Raw genomic sequence first — 17,460 nt, 5'->3', positions numbered from 1 at the left:
GAAGGAAATGTGATGCAATTGAATGAGCAGTAAAACACAGTGAGCAACTGCATGCCTTGTTCAAGCTGCATCTAACAAGATTTGTCTTTCACTGGAATATTTGTACAATAAATAAGTTAGACAGAGAGATGAAGAGATAGATATAATCATGGTTAAGGAGTTGAGGAAAGAGTCCATCAGACTTCGGAGCGGTGGAGCAACTTCCAATAATCTCCCTAAAGGTGACAGATCATCCATATATTTGGGAGGAATCTGAGAGAACAAAGAGCAAGGAATGGGGAAATCTGGAGAGCAGTGGGAAGAGCATGTGTCCAGATAAAAAGGGCCTGCTGAAGACATGGCCTGAACCATGGTCATTGATTTAGGAGAGCTGGAGACACCTGCAGGATGAGGGACATCAAATACGCAGCAGGGTGGAGCAGCGGTGGACGCTGGGCATTGGTCACAGGGCATTGGCAGTGGCACCACTGTCTGTTCCTGTACCTGAAGGCATCTGTGTCCCGCTGACACAGTTCTGGTAAATATTGTATTTAAGAAAAACTAAAAACAGAAGAAGACACAAAATCACCCAGAGTCTAGTGTTTTCTACCTAAAAATAGTGAGGAGTCATGAGATGATTAGCAGTTGAGAAGTGTGTTAGTGTGTTTTTATTGACTTCTATCTTTGTCTTCAAACCATTCTTTCAATTTCATTGCCATTAGTGAACATCTTTCAGACTTACAGCTTCACAAATGAGAGAAGATCCTTTTGTGTCTTGCACAGATCTTGGTGTCCACAAGATTTCCCTGCCCCGACCTGTGCATGACATCTCTCAGTCTTTGCTCTGACTGAGTCACACTGTGGTACTGAGTTCTCATTTTTCTCCGATCTTGTTTTAGATGATCACGTACGTGCAGCACAGGACTCTTCACGCTCTGTGAACATCTGCTCTCTTCCCATCAGTAAAAGGCCTTGAGGACATAGGATCACAAGAGAACCCAGGCTGGAAGGGAACCTGGAGGATGTCTTCAGTGCAACCCGTCAGAAAGAGGGACAAATCAAGTTGTTCAGTATTTACTCCTGATGGATTTTGCAAACCTCCATGGGTAGGCACTGCAGAGCATCACTGGGTGACCTGCACTAATTCTTGGATCAACTTGTGGTGAAAATGGTGCTTTTCTGATGCACAGGCTGAACCTCTCCTCTCTCACTTCCCACACATTCTCTGTTATCTCCCACATGCACCATAGGGAAGGACCCGGCTCTGTGCTCTCCATCACCTCCTCATAGGTTCTGGCAGGCTGCACTGAGATCCCTTCATGCTTCCCTTCTCCAGGCTGGACAAGCGCAGCTCCCTCAGCCTCTCTCCGCAGGTGAAGTGTTCCAGCCTGAATCATTTGACCTGAGCCTTCCCAAACCCACTCCAGCTTGCTGTCGTATTACTTGTGTGGGGATCTCAAATGAGGAGGCACTATTCTGGATAATGCCTTCCCTCCATCTCCTAGCCATGCTCTTGTTCATATAAAAAAAAGTTGAAGACTAACTTTTTTCCTGATTTCCAAAGAATAGGACATGGAAGAATGACAATAAACTAAAAGAGAGATTTACATTACATATGAATACATTTCTTGCATTCCAACAATCGTGGAGTGAGGCATGGGACAGCTGTGGAACAGGTATCTCAAAAAAACACTGAGATCCTCGCCCACCCATTGTAAAGACTGTATCCCCCTTGTTCTACAATCCAGTTGTGGAAGCCATTTAACCACATCCCTGTGGTCCAAACAAGAGCTCAGGCATGCACAATGTACGATTTGTGACTCAGTATGTGTTTGTGTTCTCATTAGCATAAAAACACATAAGTAAACATCCTAATTGGGAAGCATCATTAGATTCAGAGTGGCTGTACAGCACATTTATGGTATTTGTGTTCAGAAGGTGGCACACAGGTATTAGACACATTGTGGAGCACAGGGTTATGCAGTCAGCACGGACACTCCTGGGGCATGGCTTTCCTGAGGGCCCTGTGCTGCATTTGCTGCTACATGTGAGTGTGCTGGACAGCCCAGAGAACTGGCCTGACACTAAGCTGCTTCTGATGCCATTCATGTGTGAGATCATAGAAAACTGATGTTTCTTCAGATGAAGAATAGAGATGTGTGTTAGCTCTGTTACTGCCTTGAGCTCCGGAATGTGCAGCAGATGAACAGAGAAAGAGTGCTGCGTGCCCCAGGATGGCTGCAGGCTGTGCAAATGGGGCTGCAGCTGGGTGCCAAGGGCTGTCCTGCATAACAGTATGACAGTTTGTTGGAGAAAGCAATCCCTTGAACTTCTATATTTGATCCACATATTTTTTGGCACTGAGGTTCAGATGCCAACCAGCACTTTTGCATTAGAAGCGATGTTAGCTGATACATTCTGAGAAGAAAGCCTGACCCCACACCATCATCACATTCCCATGTACCCATAGGGACAAGTCTGGTTCATTGAGATAAAAAGTGCAGAAACCCTCATGCCAAACTCAACCTCATTAAATGTGGATCACATCATGGAGCTGAATAAACACTCTGCACAAACAAAGACTTGACGTTTTTACTCTTTCAACGGTCCTGATGCCCAGAAGAACCAAAAGTCCAAAAGCAGCTCCATCAGCGAGTTCCTCCTCCTGGTGTTGGCTTATGAAATGCTGAACTTCATGAAATCAAATTCAAGTAATGGAGGTTAATGAATACTGATCTGAGAGAAAGAAACAAAATAAAGTATAGTAGAAGAAGTGTCTCTGAGAATGGTCTCCTCACTATCTCCTGCACTCTGCACAGGACTCCAGGCCCAGCAGGAACTGCAGATGCCCAACAGCAGCTCCATCAGCCAGTTCCTCCTCCTGGCGTTGGCAGACACGCGGCAGCTGCAGCTCCTGCACTTCTGGCTCTTGCTGGGCATCTACCTGGCTGCCCTCCTGGGCAACGGCCTCATCAGCACAGCCGTAGCCTGCCACCACCGCCTGCACACCCCCATGTACTTCTTCCTGCTCAACCTCGCCCTCCTCGACCTGGGCTGCATCTCCACCACTCTCCCCAAAGCCATGGCCAATGCCCTCTGGGACACCAGGCACATCTCCTACTCAGCATGTGCTGCACAGGTCTTTTTCTTTTTGTTTCTGTTTTCAGCAGAGTATTCCATCCTCACCATCATGTCCTATGACCGCTATGTTGCCATCTGCAAGCCCCTGCACTACGGAACCTTGATGGACAGCAGAGCTTGTGCCACCATGGCAGCAGCTGCCTGGGGCAGTGGGATTCTCTTTGCTCTGCTACACACTGTTAATACACTTGCATTGCCTTTCTACCATGGTAATTATTTGAACCAGTTTTTCTGTGAAATCCCCCAGATCCTCAATCTCTCCTGCTCAAACTCCTACCTCAAGGAATTTGGGGTACTTGCATTCAGTATTTCTGTAGTGTCTGAGTGCTGTTATGTCCTATGTGCAGATCTTCAGGGCTGTGCTGAGGATGCCCTCTAAGCAGGGACGGCATAAAACATTTTCCACGTGCCTCCCTCATTTGGCTGTCATCTGCCTGTTAGTCAGCACTGGTACATTTGCCTACTTGAAACCCCCCTCCTTTTCCTCCCCATCCCTGGACCTGGTGGTGTCATTTCTGTACTCGGTGGTGCCTCCAACACTGAACCCTATCATTTACAGCTTGAGGAACCAAGGGTTCAAGGACGCTATGGAAACTGATGACTAGATTTTTTTTCAGATGCAATAAGTTGCCCATTTTTTGTGACTATGACCTGTAAATTATTACAGGATCAACCAATCTCCTCTTTGTGTTTTTTTTTTTTTGTTGTTGTTTGTTTGTTTGTTTGTTGGCTCATTATTTTTATTGGACTTTTTCTTTATTTTTTTATTTCTTTTGTTGTTTCCCACTGAAATGTCACTATTCATCTCATTCCCAATTTATTGTACACATCTCCTGTGTAGCTCAGAAACAGTAAATAGGCACCAATTTTTCTGTGAATTTAATTAAAGTAGAAGGACTCTGCACAGAATTTTTGTCTAACATTCTTCTTCCAAGACCTTCTCTGAATCTGCACGGGCAGTGCTTATGTGCAAGGTGCAAAAGAAAGAAGTCTCATCACAGTAGCATTACTAGGTACATCAGCACTTGATCCACACAATGCTGCTTCTTGTCCCATTCCACGCTCTCCCTAGCTCTCGTGTTGGTATAAGGCCTGACTGCTTCTGTAGGTTGGTGACAGTGCTGCTGTGTGACTGCCTAGTGATCACAGGCAGGGACAGGTAGTGAGCACTTCTGCGACACAGCTGGCTCGCATCATCGCATTTGCATCCTGACAGGAGATCTCCTCAGGACAGTGCCTGAAAGCTCAGACCTTTAATCAGAATTTTGGAATTCTTGCAGAATTGTTGTGTCACGGAGTTGACTAGATCAATCCATGCCCGTGTGCATCCCAGGGCTCTGAAGGAACAGTCTGATGTGGTTGCCAAGCCGCTCTGCATCATGTCTGAAAAATCATGGCTCTCAGATGAAGTCCCTGGTAACTGGAAAGAGGGAATCATCCCTCTCATATTCAAGAAAAGAAGGAAGAAAGAAAGGCTTGGGGAACTATAGGCCAGTGAGCCTCGTACCTGTATCTGGAAAGATCATTGAGCAGATTCCTGGAATCTATGTTAAGGCAGATGCATGATGAGGAGGTGATCTGAGACAGTCAGCACAGCTTCACCGAGGACAGATCATGCCTGACCAATGTGGTGGCCTTCTCTGATGGACAGACAATATTGGTGGACAAAGGAAGGGCTGATGTCTTCTAACTAGACTTGTGCAAGACCTTTGGCATGGTCCCACACCACATCCTTATCTCTAAATTGGAGAGATATGGAGGACTGAAGGCTGGAATACTTGGTGAGTATAGAATTGGTTGGATGGTCGCACACTGAGGGTTGTTTTCAATGGTTCTATGTCCAGACGGAGAATGGTCATAGTTGGTGTCCCCCAGGGGGCTGTCTTGAGACAGGTGCTCTTCAACATGTTTATTAATGACTTAGACATTAAGGATTGAGGATTAAAGATTAATCCTTAATCCTTAAGATTAAGGATTAAGTGCACCCCCAGCACATTTGCTGTTGACAGCAAACTGACACAGTGTGACACAGCTGTGTCATGGTTTTATGTTTTTTTTCAGGGTCGCGGTTTTGGTGTGGGTGGTTAGGAACAAAGTTAGGGTCATACAACATTTCCACCACAGCTATTTCCCTCAAATACTGGATACCCTTTTCAACTGTATCCCATTTTTTCATCGCAATCTTCAAGCCATTTTTGAAGGAATATTTTTCCTTCACAGCTATTAACATTCATTCCCAGAGGGTGGCAGCCTCATCCAGAAATTGACTAATTCCTCTGTCAATAGCTGGATCTCCGTCAATGGTGCCTAGTTGGTGAGCTTCATTACTATCTAGAGACAAGCTATGGGCCCCACTGTCCCAACAGAAAACCAACGAGGGAACGAGAGTTTCATTCGGGCGCCATGTAAACTCCTTTCTTGAACCTTGGATTTCAGTCATCTTTAGAGGGGGGCGAGTAGTAATAGAGACTTCCTCTTCATCACTCTCTCTCTGCATGTCTCTTAGTTTTTCCTTTTGCCTTTCACGATGGTGGTGGTTCTGAGGAGGGCCCCTCGCCTGGATCTTCCTCCACCTCCTCCTCCTCCTCTTCTCTTTTTCGTTCTAGATGCGAAGACACTCATTTCCATTTCTTGCCTTCCAAAGGAGCAACTGGTATTGTTACTGGTGTCTCCTGTAATTGATCAGATTTGACTTGGAGATTTTCCCCTTTGGCTTGAACCTCAGCTCGGAAACTCTCTCTCTCCAGAATGGTGTTATATAGGGCACAGTAAGCACAAGCCAAACCCCAAATAAGTTGTACCTCCTTAGATTTATGTAAGCCGCATCGTCCCTGACTCAAATACTGGCTGAGTTTCTCAGGATCCCACAGGTGTTCAAGAGTAAAATCCCATGACACTGCGGGTCCCCATGCTTGTAAGATCTTTCCTAAATCTCTCTACATTCCCTGCCAGTCATCATTCTCTAGTTTTGGAGGAGACTCCTTCCCCTTATTATGAGTACGTTGGAATACAATCAGGGTAATTAATGACACACCAACATGAACATTAATTCAAGATTTGAAAATCGTGTGAGAAACCAAGAAGAAAGCCTGGAGACTGGTCTGAACATCGTGCTGTTTGTAAGATTAGCTGCTCCATTTGGGATGTAGTTATTTGTAAAATTAGCCATTCCGTCTGGGATGTAAATGTCAAAATTCAAATCATACCACATTGCATATAGGTACCATACAGGTGTCTCCATCAGTGCCATTAGGTAGCTATATATGAACACAATTCCACAACAAGTAACTATGAGATTGATTATTGGCCAGTAGGTTGTGAGTAACACCATTGCTTGTAATCCTTTACACAGCACCCCCACAATAACGAGTGGGTTCATCGCTGGTGCTTGCTAAAAAGGGGTTAATGAATTGAAGCTAACAAGAGGAGGGAAAAAAAAGAAAAAGACACTACTCAGACTAAGCAGTGCTCAAAGTTTACAAATATCCCACAGTACGCCTGGTCTTTCAAGGTCAGGTTTTCCAAAACAGAAACCTGAACTACTGATAATGCTCCTTAATGGAGCTCTCGAAGAGCAGAGAGAAAAAGAGATCCATTCTAAAAGCTAAAAAGCAGCTATTGCCCGCATTCTCCACCAAAATATGTCATAGAGTTGACTAGATCAATCTATGCTCATGACAGGGGGGCAGTATTCATCTGCCCTTCCCCCCCACCTCAGCCCCACAAAATGGGAAGGAAGGAAGGGAGGAAAAGAACAGTGGCAACAATCTACAGAGGAAAACTTACTTTACTACAATACTGGAATACAATATAACACAATATAATACAATTTAATTGAAATTGAGATTAATAAATCAGACAAGATGAGAGAGAGAGAGAGAGAGAGTTCCCGGGACTGAGTCAAAACTGAAGAGCTCAGAACGGCCAGGAAAGCACCTCCAGCACCCACTGCAAGGCAGCCAGAGAGCGCCCCCCACCCGGAAGGGCCAGATCCCGTGACTTCTGTCATGTACAGGGTTGGGTACCTGGGATTGGGGCATTAACACTTTAATGCCCCATATACCACATGATGTTTTGATGTGGAATGCTGAAACCTGGAAAAAACAAAAAACAAAAAAAATCATAAAACCATGACACAGTGAATGGGAAAATTGCCAACCAGAGGGACCTGGAAAGTTTGAAAGGTGGGCACAAGAGAACCTGGTAAGATTTAGCAAGGTCATGTGAAAGGTGTTGCACTTGGGTTGAGGCAATCCCAGATATGAGTTCAGAGTGGGAGAAGAACACATCAAGAGCAGTTCTATTGAGAAAGACTTAGGGGTCCTGATGGACAAAAAATTGGGCATGAATCAGTAGTGTGCTCCTACAGCCTGGAAGGCCAAACAGCATCAAAAGAGTGATGACAGCAGGGAGAGGGAGGGGATTGTCCCCCTCTGCTCAGCCCTTGTAAGGCCCCATCTGGAGTACTGCATCCAGGCCTGGGGCCCCTGGTACAGAAAGGATGAGGAGATGTTGGAGCAGGTACAGAGGAGGGCCAGAAGATGATCAAAGGACTGGGGCTCCTTTACTATGAAGAAAAGTTGAGGGATTTGGGTCTGTTTAAGTTGGAGAAGAGAAGGCTGTAGAGAAAACTTGATTGTGGCTTTCCACTACTTGAAGGGAGCTGGTGAGCACGAGGGGACCAACATTTTACATGGTCTGATAGTGACTGGATAAGGGAAAATGACCTTACACTAAAAGAAAAGAGATCCAGGTTAAATGTTAGGAAAAACATTTTTTTACTCAGAGGTTGGAGAGGCCCAAGCCTAGGGTGCCTGGAAGTTGTGGATGCCCCATCCCTGGAGGCATTCAAGGCCTGGATGGATGGAGCCCTGCGCAGACTGACTTAGAGCTGATGTTGGAAATCCTGCCCATGAAGGAGGGCTAGGAACTAGATGATTTTTAAGATTCTGCCTAGTCTAAGACATTCTATGATTCCGTCATGCTCCTATGATTCTATCTTAGCCACAAGCCAGTCTGCTTAAGGGCCCCATGAGCATGGGGTGGTCAACAAAGGCTCAGAATCTCCTCTGCCTGCTCCTAGCTTTCGTGGGCTCCCAGAAGCTGCAGCCCTGCAAAGTACCAAGCAGAGGGCTCATTCTGACCACTCTCACAACCGGATCACGATGCTCCAGCTGCCACCCAGCAGCCACAAGCCTGTCTAAGGGTTATCTTTGGGCTGATGGCCAGCCCAAACATGGGACATGTGCTGGGGACAGGGACTGAGGAACAGCAGCACGGTCACAGAATCACAGAATCACAGAATCATAGAATCACAGAATCACAGAATGGCCAGGATTGGAAGGGACCTCAAGGATCATGAATCTCCAACCCCCCTGCCACAGGCAGGGCCACCAACCTCCCCCATTTAATGCTAGACCAGTCTGCCCAGGGTCCTATCCAACCTGGCCTTGAACACCTCCAGGGATGGACGGGGCATCCACAGCCTCTCTGGGCAGCTGTTCCAGCACCTTACCGCTCTCTCTGTCAAGAACTTGCCCCTTACATCCAACCTAAATCTTCCCTCACAAACTATTTCCCCTTGTCTTCCAGTTATCTAGCCTTCCAAAGAGTTGATTCTCCTCCTGTTTGTAGGCTCCCTTTAGGTTGTGAAATGCTGTAATGAGGTCACCCTGCAGCCTTCTTTTCTCCAGGCTGAACAAGCGCAGCTCCCTTAGCCTGTCTTCGTAGGGGAGGTGCTCCAGTCCCCTGATCATCTTCGTGTCTGTCCTATGAACCCTCTCCAATAGTTCCCTGTCTTTCCTGTATGGCTCAAGAGCTCCTGGTTATGCTTGCCTCTACAGGGAGAAGTAATACTCAGATCAACTCCCATCAGACTCCATCCTCCCATGATTTGTTTGGCCTTTGATGGTATCTGTGCTGGCCATGCTGGTCAGGGTGGGAAGCAGACCCAGATGGACAGACATGAGAGTTGCTAAGCCCTTTCCTGGAATTCCGTGGATGCAAAATGCTTGGAATGACAATGGAGCTCTCTAAATGCACGAAGAGTGTACAGGCATGGCTGACATCAACTCTTCTCCAGATCTCCTCCCCCATTCCTGCTGCATTCCCACAGCCTCCACAGAGTCTGCTGGCATCTAATTTGCCTACAGATATGGAGATAAAACAGAGGCTGTGAGAGCATCAGCACTGACCCTGAATTCATACAGACTCCTGGAGAAAGACGCATGTTTAAGAACACAATAATAACTAATAAAAATTGTAAATATATTACATATATATATATAATGCAGGATACACATACAAATGTAAAACAGCAAATGGAGTGTATTTATTAATATAAAAAAATCTATAATATAAGCATGAAAGAAGATAATAGATTATGAGTCATTAGCAAAGAGAAATGAGAATTTTATCTCTGCTGAAAATTGTCCATGTCATCATTTTCCTCACTGCATCCCTGAGCTCCCGGTTCCTCATGCTGTAGATGAGGGGATTCACTGTTGGGGGCACCACCGAGTACAGAACTGCCACCACCAGGTCCAGGGATGGGGAGGAGATAGAGGAAGGCTTCAGACAAGCAAAAAAGATGGTGCTGAGAAACAAGGAGACCACAGTCAGGTGAGGGAGGCACGTGGAGAAGGCTTTGTGCCGTCCCTGCTCAGAGGGCATCCTCAGCACCGACTTGAAGATCTGCACATAGGACACAACAATGAATACAAAGCACCCAAATAAGACAAGGATACTAACCACAACAAGACCGACTTCCCTGAGATAGGATTTTGAGCATGAGAGCTTGAGGATCTGTGGAAGTTCACAGAAAAACTGGTTCACAGCATTGCCATGGCAGAGAGGCAGAGAAAATATATTGGCAGTGTGCAGAAGGGAATAGAGAAGCCCAGTGCCCCAGGCAGCTGCTGCCATGGTGGCACAAGCTCTGCTGTCCATCAAGGTCCCGTAGTGCAGGGGCTTGCAGATGGCAACATAGCGGTCATAGGACATAATGGTGAGAATGGAATACTCTGCTGAGAATAAAAACAAAAAGAAAAAGAGCTGTGCAACACATCCAGCGTAGGAGATGTGCCTGGTGTCCCAGAGGGCATTGGCCATGGCTTTGGGGAGAGTGGTGGAGATGCAGCCCAGGTCGAGGAGGGCGAGGTTGAGCAGGAAGAAGTACATGGGGGTGTGCAGGCGGTGGTGGCAGGCTACGGCTGTGCTGATGAGGCCGTTGCCCAGGAGGGCAGCCAGGTAGATGCCCAGCAAGAGCCAGAAGTGCAGGAGCTGCAGCTGCCGCGTGTCTGCCAACGCCAGGAGGAGGAACTGGCTGATGGAGCTGCTGTTGGGCATCTGCAGTTCCTGCTGGGCCTGGAGTCCTGTGCAGAGTGCAGGAGATAGTGAGGAGACCATTCTCAGAGACACTTCTTCTGCTATACTTTATTTTGTTTCTTTCTCTCAGATCAGTATTCATTAACCTCCATTACTTGAATTTGATTTCATGAAGTTCAGCATTCCATAAGCAGAGGGCAATTATGAAGCTTATGCATTTGTCTCATTTTTAATCTTATCCTATCTCCCTGGATATTTTCATCTGTTTCCCTGTCCCATATCCTTAACTTCTCTGCTCTTAGTGCACCCCATCCCAACCTGTGTGCACTTAAATTCTGTTAGAGATAGTTGCCTGATTGCAGGATAAGTGCATTATTCATGCCAACAGAAAACAACTGTATTGAAATTTGGTTCTATCCTACAAGGGAGGAGAGGCTGAAAGTGAACGTGTTCAAGATTGACAGCCCCTTTTAGATTTCTTCCTCAAATCCTTTCTCTTCCCATGAGAGTAGGAAAACCCCTGCCTTGTCTCTCCTCTTGCAAAAGTGCCCTTAGAAACACTCTGGCATGGAGTGAATCTGTGATCCCCCTGCCCCAGGCAGGAGCTGTGGCAGCAGAAGGCCCCTGCCCTGCCCTGCCCTGCCCTGCCCTGCCCTGCCGGGGGGCTCCTTCCCCCCACACGTCTCCCCACAGCGCCCTGGGCAGCTCCCCAGGCAGGCTGAGTGCTGAGCCTGGCAGGCAGCACAGTCCCTGCCCCGGCACACAGCCCCTGGGGCACAGCAGGACCTGCTCTGCAGGACAGCCCTGGGCACCCGGCTGCAGCCATGGCTGCACAGCCTGCAGCCGTCCTGGGACACGCAGCCCTCAGGGCTGTGCTCTGACTCTGCAGCACAGAAGCCCTCAGCTGGAGCAGACCTGTTTCCATGATAAAGAAACAGAGCTTATGCAGCCTGATCTGCCATGAGATGTCCATGTTTTAGTGCTCCCTCCAGTAAAAGCAGCTGCATTACCTGAAGCCAGAGACTTAACTTGTCAAGGGCTGTGGGAAATGCTCCTCCAGTGAGCTCACAGTCTGCTAGCACACCTCACTACCTGTAAGCTCTCTTCCTTCTTCTCTCTTCCACCTGCATGTCATGCCCCCAGCCCTGCTGTGCCGTGCAGAAGAGCAGCTCCTGGGCACAGTTGTCTCTCTGCAGCACTGCCCTTTATATGAGTTCCCTGTGTCCCAGGAGCCCAGAGTACCTCAGCAGCAGAGGATGTCTTTTCTATGCACCCTACTGATCTCCCCTGAGATGTCCCTGGGTCTCCATGGCCAACAGCTCCTGAAAGACAACAGCGTCATGACTGTACTCTGAAATCTGTGTAATTAGCCACCAAAATCCCAGTGAACAGTGACTAATTCCAGACATACAGTTAGTCCTACCAGTGAGTGCTTGCTGTAACTAAAAGGATGAGGACAGGGAGGGGTGGACTTCCCTGGGCTAGGCAGTGATCCAGCTGAGGCAATGCAGGCATCTCATCCCTAGATGGAAACCCTATGGTTGAAATGAGATTCAGCTTTGCAAGGACCCACAGGAGTTTCAGGGATTCCTCTGGTTGAGTTCAGATGTGCACAAGGAGTTGCCTGCATGTGAGCTCCTGCTCTGAGTCCTTGGTCCTTCAGCAGGGAGTCAGTTGCTCACACACAGACCCTGGTTGATGACCAAGGTGCCTGGGGTGCTCCTGGATGTGTGCCAGTGCTTGTGAAGTGTGTGGGACATCCCTGAGATAGACACATACTTCCTGAGAGCCAGGGAAGGATTAGCAGTATTTTTGACCATCCTAAAGGAGAACAAACCCCTGCATTTATGGCATCTCAAAGTGTATTTTTCACCCATCTCCATGGAGCAGGCAGAATTTTACTAAATGGCTGAGCTCCCAAAAGAAGACCTAGATCTTTCTCTATTCTCCTTCTGCTGCACATTCTGGAGATCAAGGCACTGCAAAGCTAACACACAGCTTTATCCTTCAACTGACAAAACATCAGTTTTCTATGTGTTCTCATGTGAATTGCTTCAGAAGCAGCCTGACATCATGCCAATTAGCTTGGGTTTCCAGCACATTCACACGTCGCTGCAAATAGAGCATAGGCCTTCAGGAAAGCCTAGGAGTGTGCATGCTGCTTGGACAACTCCAAGCCCCACAATGGGTCTAATGCCTGTGTGCCACCTTCTGAACACAAGTACAATAGATGTAGTATACAGCCACGCTAAATCTAATGATGCTTCCCCATAAGGTTGTTTCTTTATGTGTTTTTACACTAGTAGAACACCAACACAAGCTGGGCTAGAAATGTTGCAGGCCTGTGTTCTTGTTTGGACCACAGGGACACGGTTAAATGGCTTCCACAACTGGACTGTAGCACAAGGAGCATACAGAGTCTTGACGATGGATGGGTGAGAAGACACGGAAATGTGAGAGTGCACTGAGCTCTTCCTGTGAATGGCAGAGGAAGCAGGTCAGAGTGAATGGCTTCTTGGTCAGGAAAACAGGTGGAAGGTGCCCTCTGCAGACAGATGGGAGCCTCATGTTGTCAGGCCCTTGTTGCCTTTGGGGGCCTTTTCTAATCCAGTATGTGCTGCAGGGACAGCACAGCAGGGCATGCACCATCCAGGAGATCCCCGGAGAGCACAGCTGGCAGCTTCTTGACCAAGCCATAGAAGAACTGAAGAGGAGAGGTGCTCTGCTGCATCTCATACTCACCAGCAAGTTCAGCAGATATGGAGGGAAAAATCAAAAGATTCTAACTATTCATGCCAGACAGATCCTCTTGACACTATCATGAGACGTCTGGCTTGTACACCTGGCATAGATGTGAGCAGATGCTATAAAGACCATTGGCAAACCTCGCCAAAACTGAGGTGGCTTGGCAGAGGTGAGTGGCAAGGAACCATGGGTTTGTGTGCAACAAAGGAGCAGGCGGCGGATTGCCAAATGATGGAGGAGTCCATCACTGATGCATGGAACCCGCTTTATGCTCCCCCAACCAGGAGAAGACGAGGGAGGTGGCCTGCACAGAGGAGCTGAGCACCAACGTGGAGCAGCATTGCGCAGAAATGGTTCCATAGCAGCTGGGGGCAGGGCACAGAGGGCGGCACATTGCTGAGCGGCTGCTGGCAGAGTGCTGTGCAGGGATGGAGGCCCTGATGGCTCCTTTCTTGTCAGGGAGAGTGAGACATTTGTTAGGGACTGTGTTCTGTCCTTCTGGCACCGTGAGAAGTTGCAGCAGTGTCGCATACACTGGCGGCAGCATGCAAACAGCCACAAGCTCTGTGTGACTGACACCCAAGTATTTGACAGCCTGCACGACCTCGTCACTACTGCTGGGAGATGCCGCTGAGGTATAACAGACTTGAGATAAGGCTGACAGAGCCATGCCTCGGTCCAGCACTCAGCAACACAGACCGGGTGTGCGGGATGGCCCAGGAGGGACGAGCCCAGCTCCAGCACCCTCTCCTTCAGGGCAGCATGGAAGACCCAGCACTGTCACTTGCAGCATGAGGGTCATGTTTAACAAAGCACTTGACCAAGTGCATATTGCTCAAGTGCATGGCACACAATAAAAGTTTTTGTTCTGCAGTAACAACGGAGTCTGTGTTTAATTGCCACAGATAAACCTTGATCTTATTTGCCCTCCATAACCTGTGTCTTTCCCAAACCTTTTCATCTCCCAAACTTCACAAAAAAAAACAAAAACAAACAAACAAAAAAACCTACTTCATATAGTTCCGTCTCCCCCCTCCAAGGTTTCCAGGGCTGACAGTGAGATCTTGGGTTTCCTAGATCTCTGCAAATAAAGGCTTATTCTCACTTCCAGTGTTCTGTCCTTTCCCTGTTCACAAGTAACACTTTGCTTTTGACAGGGGTAGTGCAGGGGATGCGTTAGCCTCTGGCCTCCAGCTCTTCCTCCCAGAGTTCTGCTTACAAGCTGTGCGGGGGGGCAGTGTGGGGGATGCATTCTCATGCTGGTGCCAATCTACTTTGGCTAGAGCAGATCACCGACTTTAAGATCTCTAATTCAGTTCTTCCTTTACCCTTTTTCTGCTTTGTTTTCCACATTTCCACTGTTCATACCCTCAATTACGCTTCCACGTACCATCAACAACTACACCTCCACATACCATTGAAACAGTCTGTCCTACTTCCTTCAGAACCTACAAATCAAACAATACAATTCTTTACTTTCCACAAACACCAGCACTTGGTTGCATGATTAGAATCCTCAATTATAAAAACTGGTCCCACTACTTCATATATGTTCCCGGTTTCTTATTTGATATTCCCCCTATCTCATCTGCAAAGTCTCTCCTGTGAGCTAAAATACAACACAGGGGTCTTTTTTTATTGTTGTTTTGTTTTTGTTTTTGTTTTGTATCTTTCTAGACACTCCTAGACCTAAGGGGACTTCCCTAAGAGGATATATTGAAATATTAACAAGGTTAGTGTTAGAGAAAGGAAAATTCTCCAGGTCCCATCTGCATTCCAGTTCCCTCAGTATTTAAGAATGTGCAAACTCTCTCTAGGACCCTGGGAGGATCAGCAGCACAGCTACTCCCTGCCTCTGCAGAGACCACTGCCGCTTGTATTACTTTAGAACCTCAAGGAGGGGGGAGTTTTTAAGGGATCCCATTTATGACCTTTCTGCTTCTCTCCTTTCTCTTTTGAACTTTGACTCTTTCTTGTGAGGAACTATTTTACTTTTTTTTTGCTCCCATTAAACAACATAAGCCAACTCTGTTTCAGAGAAAGGAGCCTTACTGTTTACATACAAATTCAAAGTCTGACAAACCCAACTGCTGTCAGACTCACATTTTGGTCAAAATGTTTTTCTATGTAGTGGCTCTCTAAGCTATATCTGCACACAATATTTAAACATCTTTTTCATGTTCTTGTCCCTAGTTTGGGGATTATTTTCCAATTCTGAAGCTTCTTTCCTAAGAGGCTATCTTTAGGCACAATTTTGGGGACCCTTTTTCCCTGCTCTCAGGAGCTCCTATTCCCCATCCCTCCAGAATGCTGCTGTGAAATCCCCAGCTCACAGGTTACCACCCTCTGATTCTCGGATTTGGGGCCGATCCCTCTGGAGCACCTTGCTCAGATTCTCAGATTAATAGAGGTGCACTGCTGGCACTTCAAGTGCACAGGGTACCGCACACCAGCAGCTCCCTCCTGATACTTTTCCTTCCACCAACAGCCGCTCTGTGTGTCCCTGGCCGTGCCCCTCACGGGACAACAGAGCCACCGCTCGGAACTCAGCACTCGTTTCTCACTGAAAGCGCGTCTCAGTCACACACACTCAAGAGTCTCAACCAACACCCAAGGCAAGAATTAAGTTCCCATACCTTGGTCCGTCCTTGAAATTACCAGGTCACAACAGCCGACACCGGTGCCTGCCTGCCTGCCCCCTGGCTTTCACACTGCCCGTCCTTTATGTAACACTCTCGGTTTCTTATTGGCCGCCCCAAGGAGTCCCCTCACCACCCAGACAGGACTGCTAAAATTAGCGGGGTGCACCTATCCTGTCCAGGGCAGCGAAGGAGACCCCCAAGAGGTGATAATGATCCTGGACGAGCCCCCAAATTGTTGGAAATGACCAAACAATTTATCAGGACGGTATCTCTGCTAAAGCAGATTTTATTCGCATTGCAATGGTGGGACTCCTGCAAGCAGGAGAGCATGCAGAAAAAAGCGTTCCATCTTCTATGCTCTATTACTCTGCACTTGTCTCTTTCTCCCCTGGTTCCTCATCGGCTGAGTACTTCAGGTTCACAATCTTCCCGCAGCTGAACTAAACATACGGATACTGGCTAAACATCAACTTTTGATACCCAAGCATACATTGCTGATTAGTTAACTTCTCATATTTGCTCATTCAACACTCAGTCACTATTTCTGGACATCTGCTCATTCTTGCATAGAGATAAACTTGGAAGAAGGATAGGGGGAAGTATACTGATGCCTGCCTGTTGCATCCCAACCTACCCTCAGAGCAAGGCAATCCAGCCTTGTATAAAGGCCCTGGCTTCTTTGATGTTTGTTAAGTCTCTTTTTCTTTTGCTGAGGGTCTCTCATCCAAACAGAATAGCCCTACAGTAAGCTTTCTAGTCCATAATACTTTACCTATACTATTTGGAACATTTAAAAACCACTGCAGTTTTGCAAGCCAGAATAAATCACACAATTCAGCAACTATATTTCTAAAGCGTGCTACTAACATAGATGGCATTTCTACTTTTTCACATTACATTCACATTCGCTCCCCAGGCAGGCTGAATGCTGAGCCTGGCAGGCAGCACAGTCCCTGCCCCGGCACACAGCCCCTGGGGCACAGCAGGACCTGCTCTGCAGGACAGCCCTGGGCACCCGGCTGCAGCCATGGCTGCACAGCCTGCAGCCGTCCTGGGACATGCAGCACCCAGGGCTGTGCTCTGATGCTGCAGCACAGAAGCTCTCAGCTGGAGCAGGTCCTTCTCAGCAATAAAGAAACATGGAGTGCCTCCAGCCTGATCTGCTGGTCTAACAGACCTCTCCTGGATACTCCTGTGTATTTTGCCCTGCAGCCAGAGGCTTACTGTGTTAAGTTCTGCGAGTGCTGCTCCTCCAGTGAGCTCTCAACGTTCTCCGCCTCTGTACAATGTGTCACATTTCTTTCTCTTCTCTCCTCTAATTGTCACCTACCGGCCATGCCTACAGAGTCCTCTTGCACTGTGCAGAGTTGCTGCTCCTGTACCAGCAGCTACATGAGCTCTCTGCATCCCAGAAGCTTGGCCCAGCTCAGCAGCAGAGGCCCAGCCCGAGGCCTCTCTTTCTCCATCCCATTGGTCTTCCTGCAGATGTCCCTGGGGCTCCGCAGGAAGACACTTAGGAAAATACTGAAGGAGTCAGTATTCTGACTCCTTCTGCTGTGCTGAGATTCTCCTTCCCAGGAGTGTCATTTCTCTCATCAGAGACAGAGTTTGGCAGGAGGGCCGCCTC

General features: G+C 47.7%; 4 protein-coding genes, 1 long non-coding RNA gene and 1 pseudogene across 12 annotated transcripts in view; 3 read left to right on the top strand and 3 right to left on the bottom strand.

Annotated features, from left to right (window-relative positions):
• LOC128091878 (olfactory receptor 14C36-like) overlaps window positions 1-15,907 on the bottom strand; it is a 112,862-nt gene extending 96,955 nt beyond the window's left edge. Inside the window, exons 1-3 of one of the 4 annotated variants that reach the window (XR_008211535.1) lie at window positions 15,828-15,907; window positions 14,607-14,639; window positions 11,434-11,768 (exon numbers count right to left, since the gene is read on the bottom strand). The gene's annotated coding sequence lies outside the window, so the exon portion shown is untranslated. Of the gene's footprint in view, window positions 1-11,433; window positions 14,640-15,827 lie in introns of those variants that run through there. The other 3 variants (XR_008211533.1, XR_008211534.1, XM_052705284.1) reach the window with 3 other exon arrangements.
• LOC128091903 (olfactory receptor 14J1-like) overlaps window positions 1-17,460 on the top strand; it is a 335,467-nt gene that overhangs the window by 222,830 nt on the left and 95,177 nt on the right. The gene's annotated exons all lie outside the window — the stretch shown is intronic.
• The window catches only part of LOC128091882 (olfactory receptor 14J1-like), a 148,651-nt pseudogene that overhangs the window by 63,977 nt on the left and 67,214 nt on the right, over window positions 1-17,460 (bottom strand).
• Window positions 1-17,460, top strand: part of LOC128091909 (uncharacterized) — a 233,459-nt gene that overhangs the window by 183,842 nt on the left and 32,157 nt on the right. The gene's annotated exons all lie outside the window — the stretch shown is intronic.
• The window catches only part of LOC128091873 (olfactory receptor 14J1-like), a 48,963-nt gene that overhangs the window by 4,510 nt on the left and 26,993 nt on the right, over window positions 1-17,460 (top strand). The window lies entirely within an intron of this gene.
• On the bottom strand, window positions 9,380-11,422 carry LOC128091865 (olfactory receptor 14J1-like). Its single transcript, XM_052705269.1, has one exon. It carries the CDS (start codon window positions 10,525-10,527, stop codon window positions 9,511-9,513), a length of 1,017 nt encoding a protein of 338 aa, XP_052561229.1. The 5' UTR covers window positions 10,528-11,422; the 3' UTR covers window positions 9,380-9,510.

This window comes from Tympanuchus pallidicinctus, unplaced genomic scaffold, assembly GCF_026119805.1.
Source record: "Tympanuchus pallidicinctus isolate F22 unplaced genomic scaffold, pur_lepc_1.0 scaffold54, whole genome shotgun sequence".
Classification (NCBI taxonomy): Eukaryota; Metazoa; Chordata; class Aves; order Galliformes; family Phasianidae; genus Tympanuchus; species Tympanuchus pallidicinctus.
This window is presented reverse-complemented; position numbering and strand designations above follow the sequence as displayed.

Excerpts from the sequence above, each read along its gene's own strand:
- LOC128091865 (XM_052705269.1), bottom strand. The coding sequence starts at position 10,527 with ATGGTCTCCTCACTATCTCCTGCACTCTGCACAGGACTCCAGGCCCAG.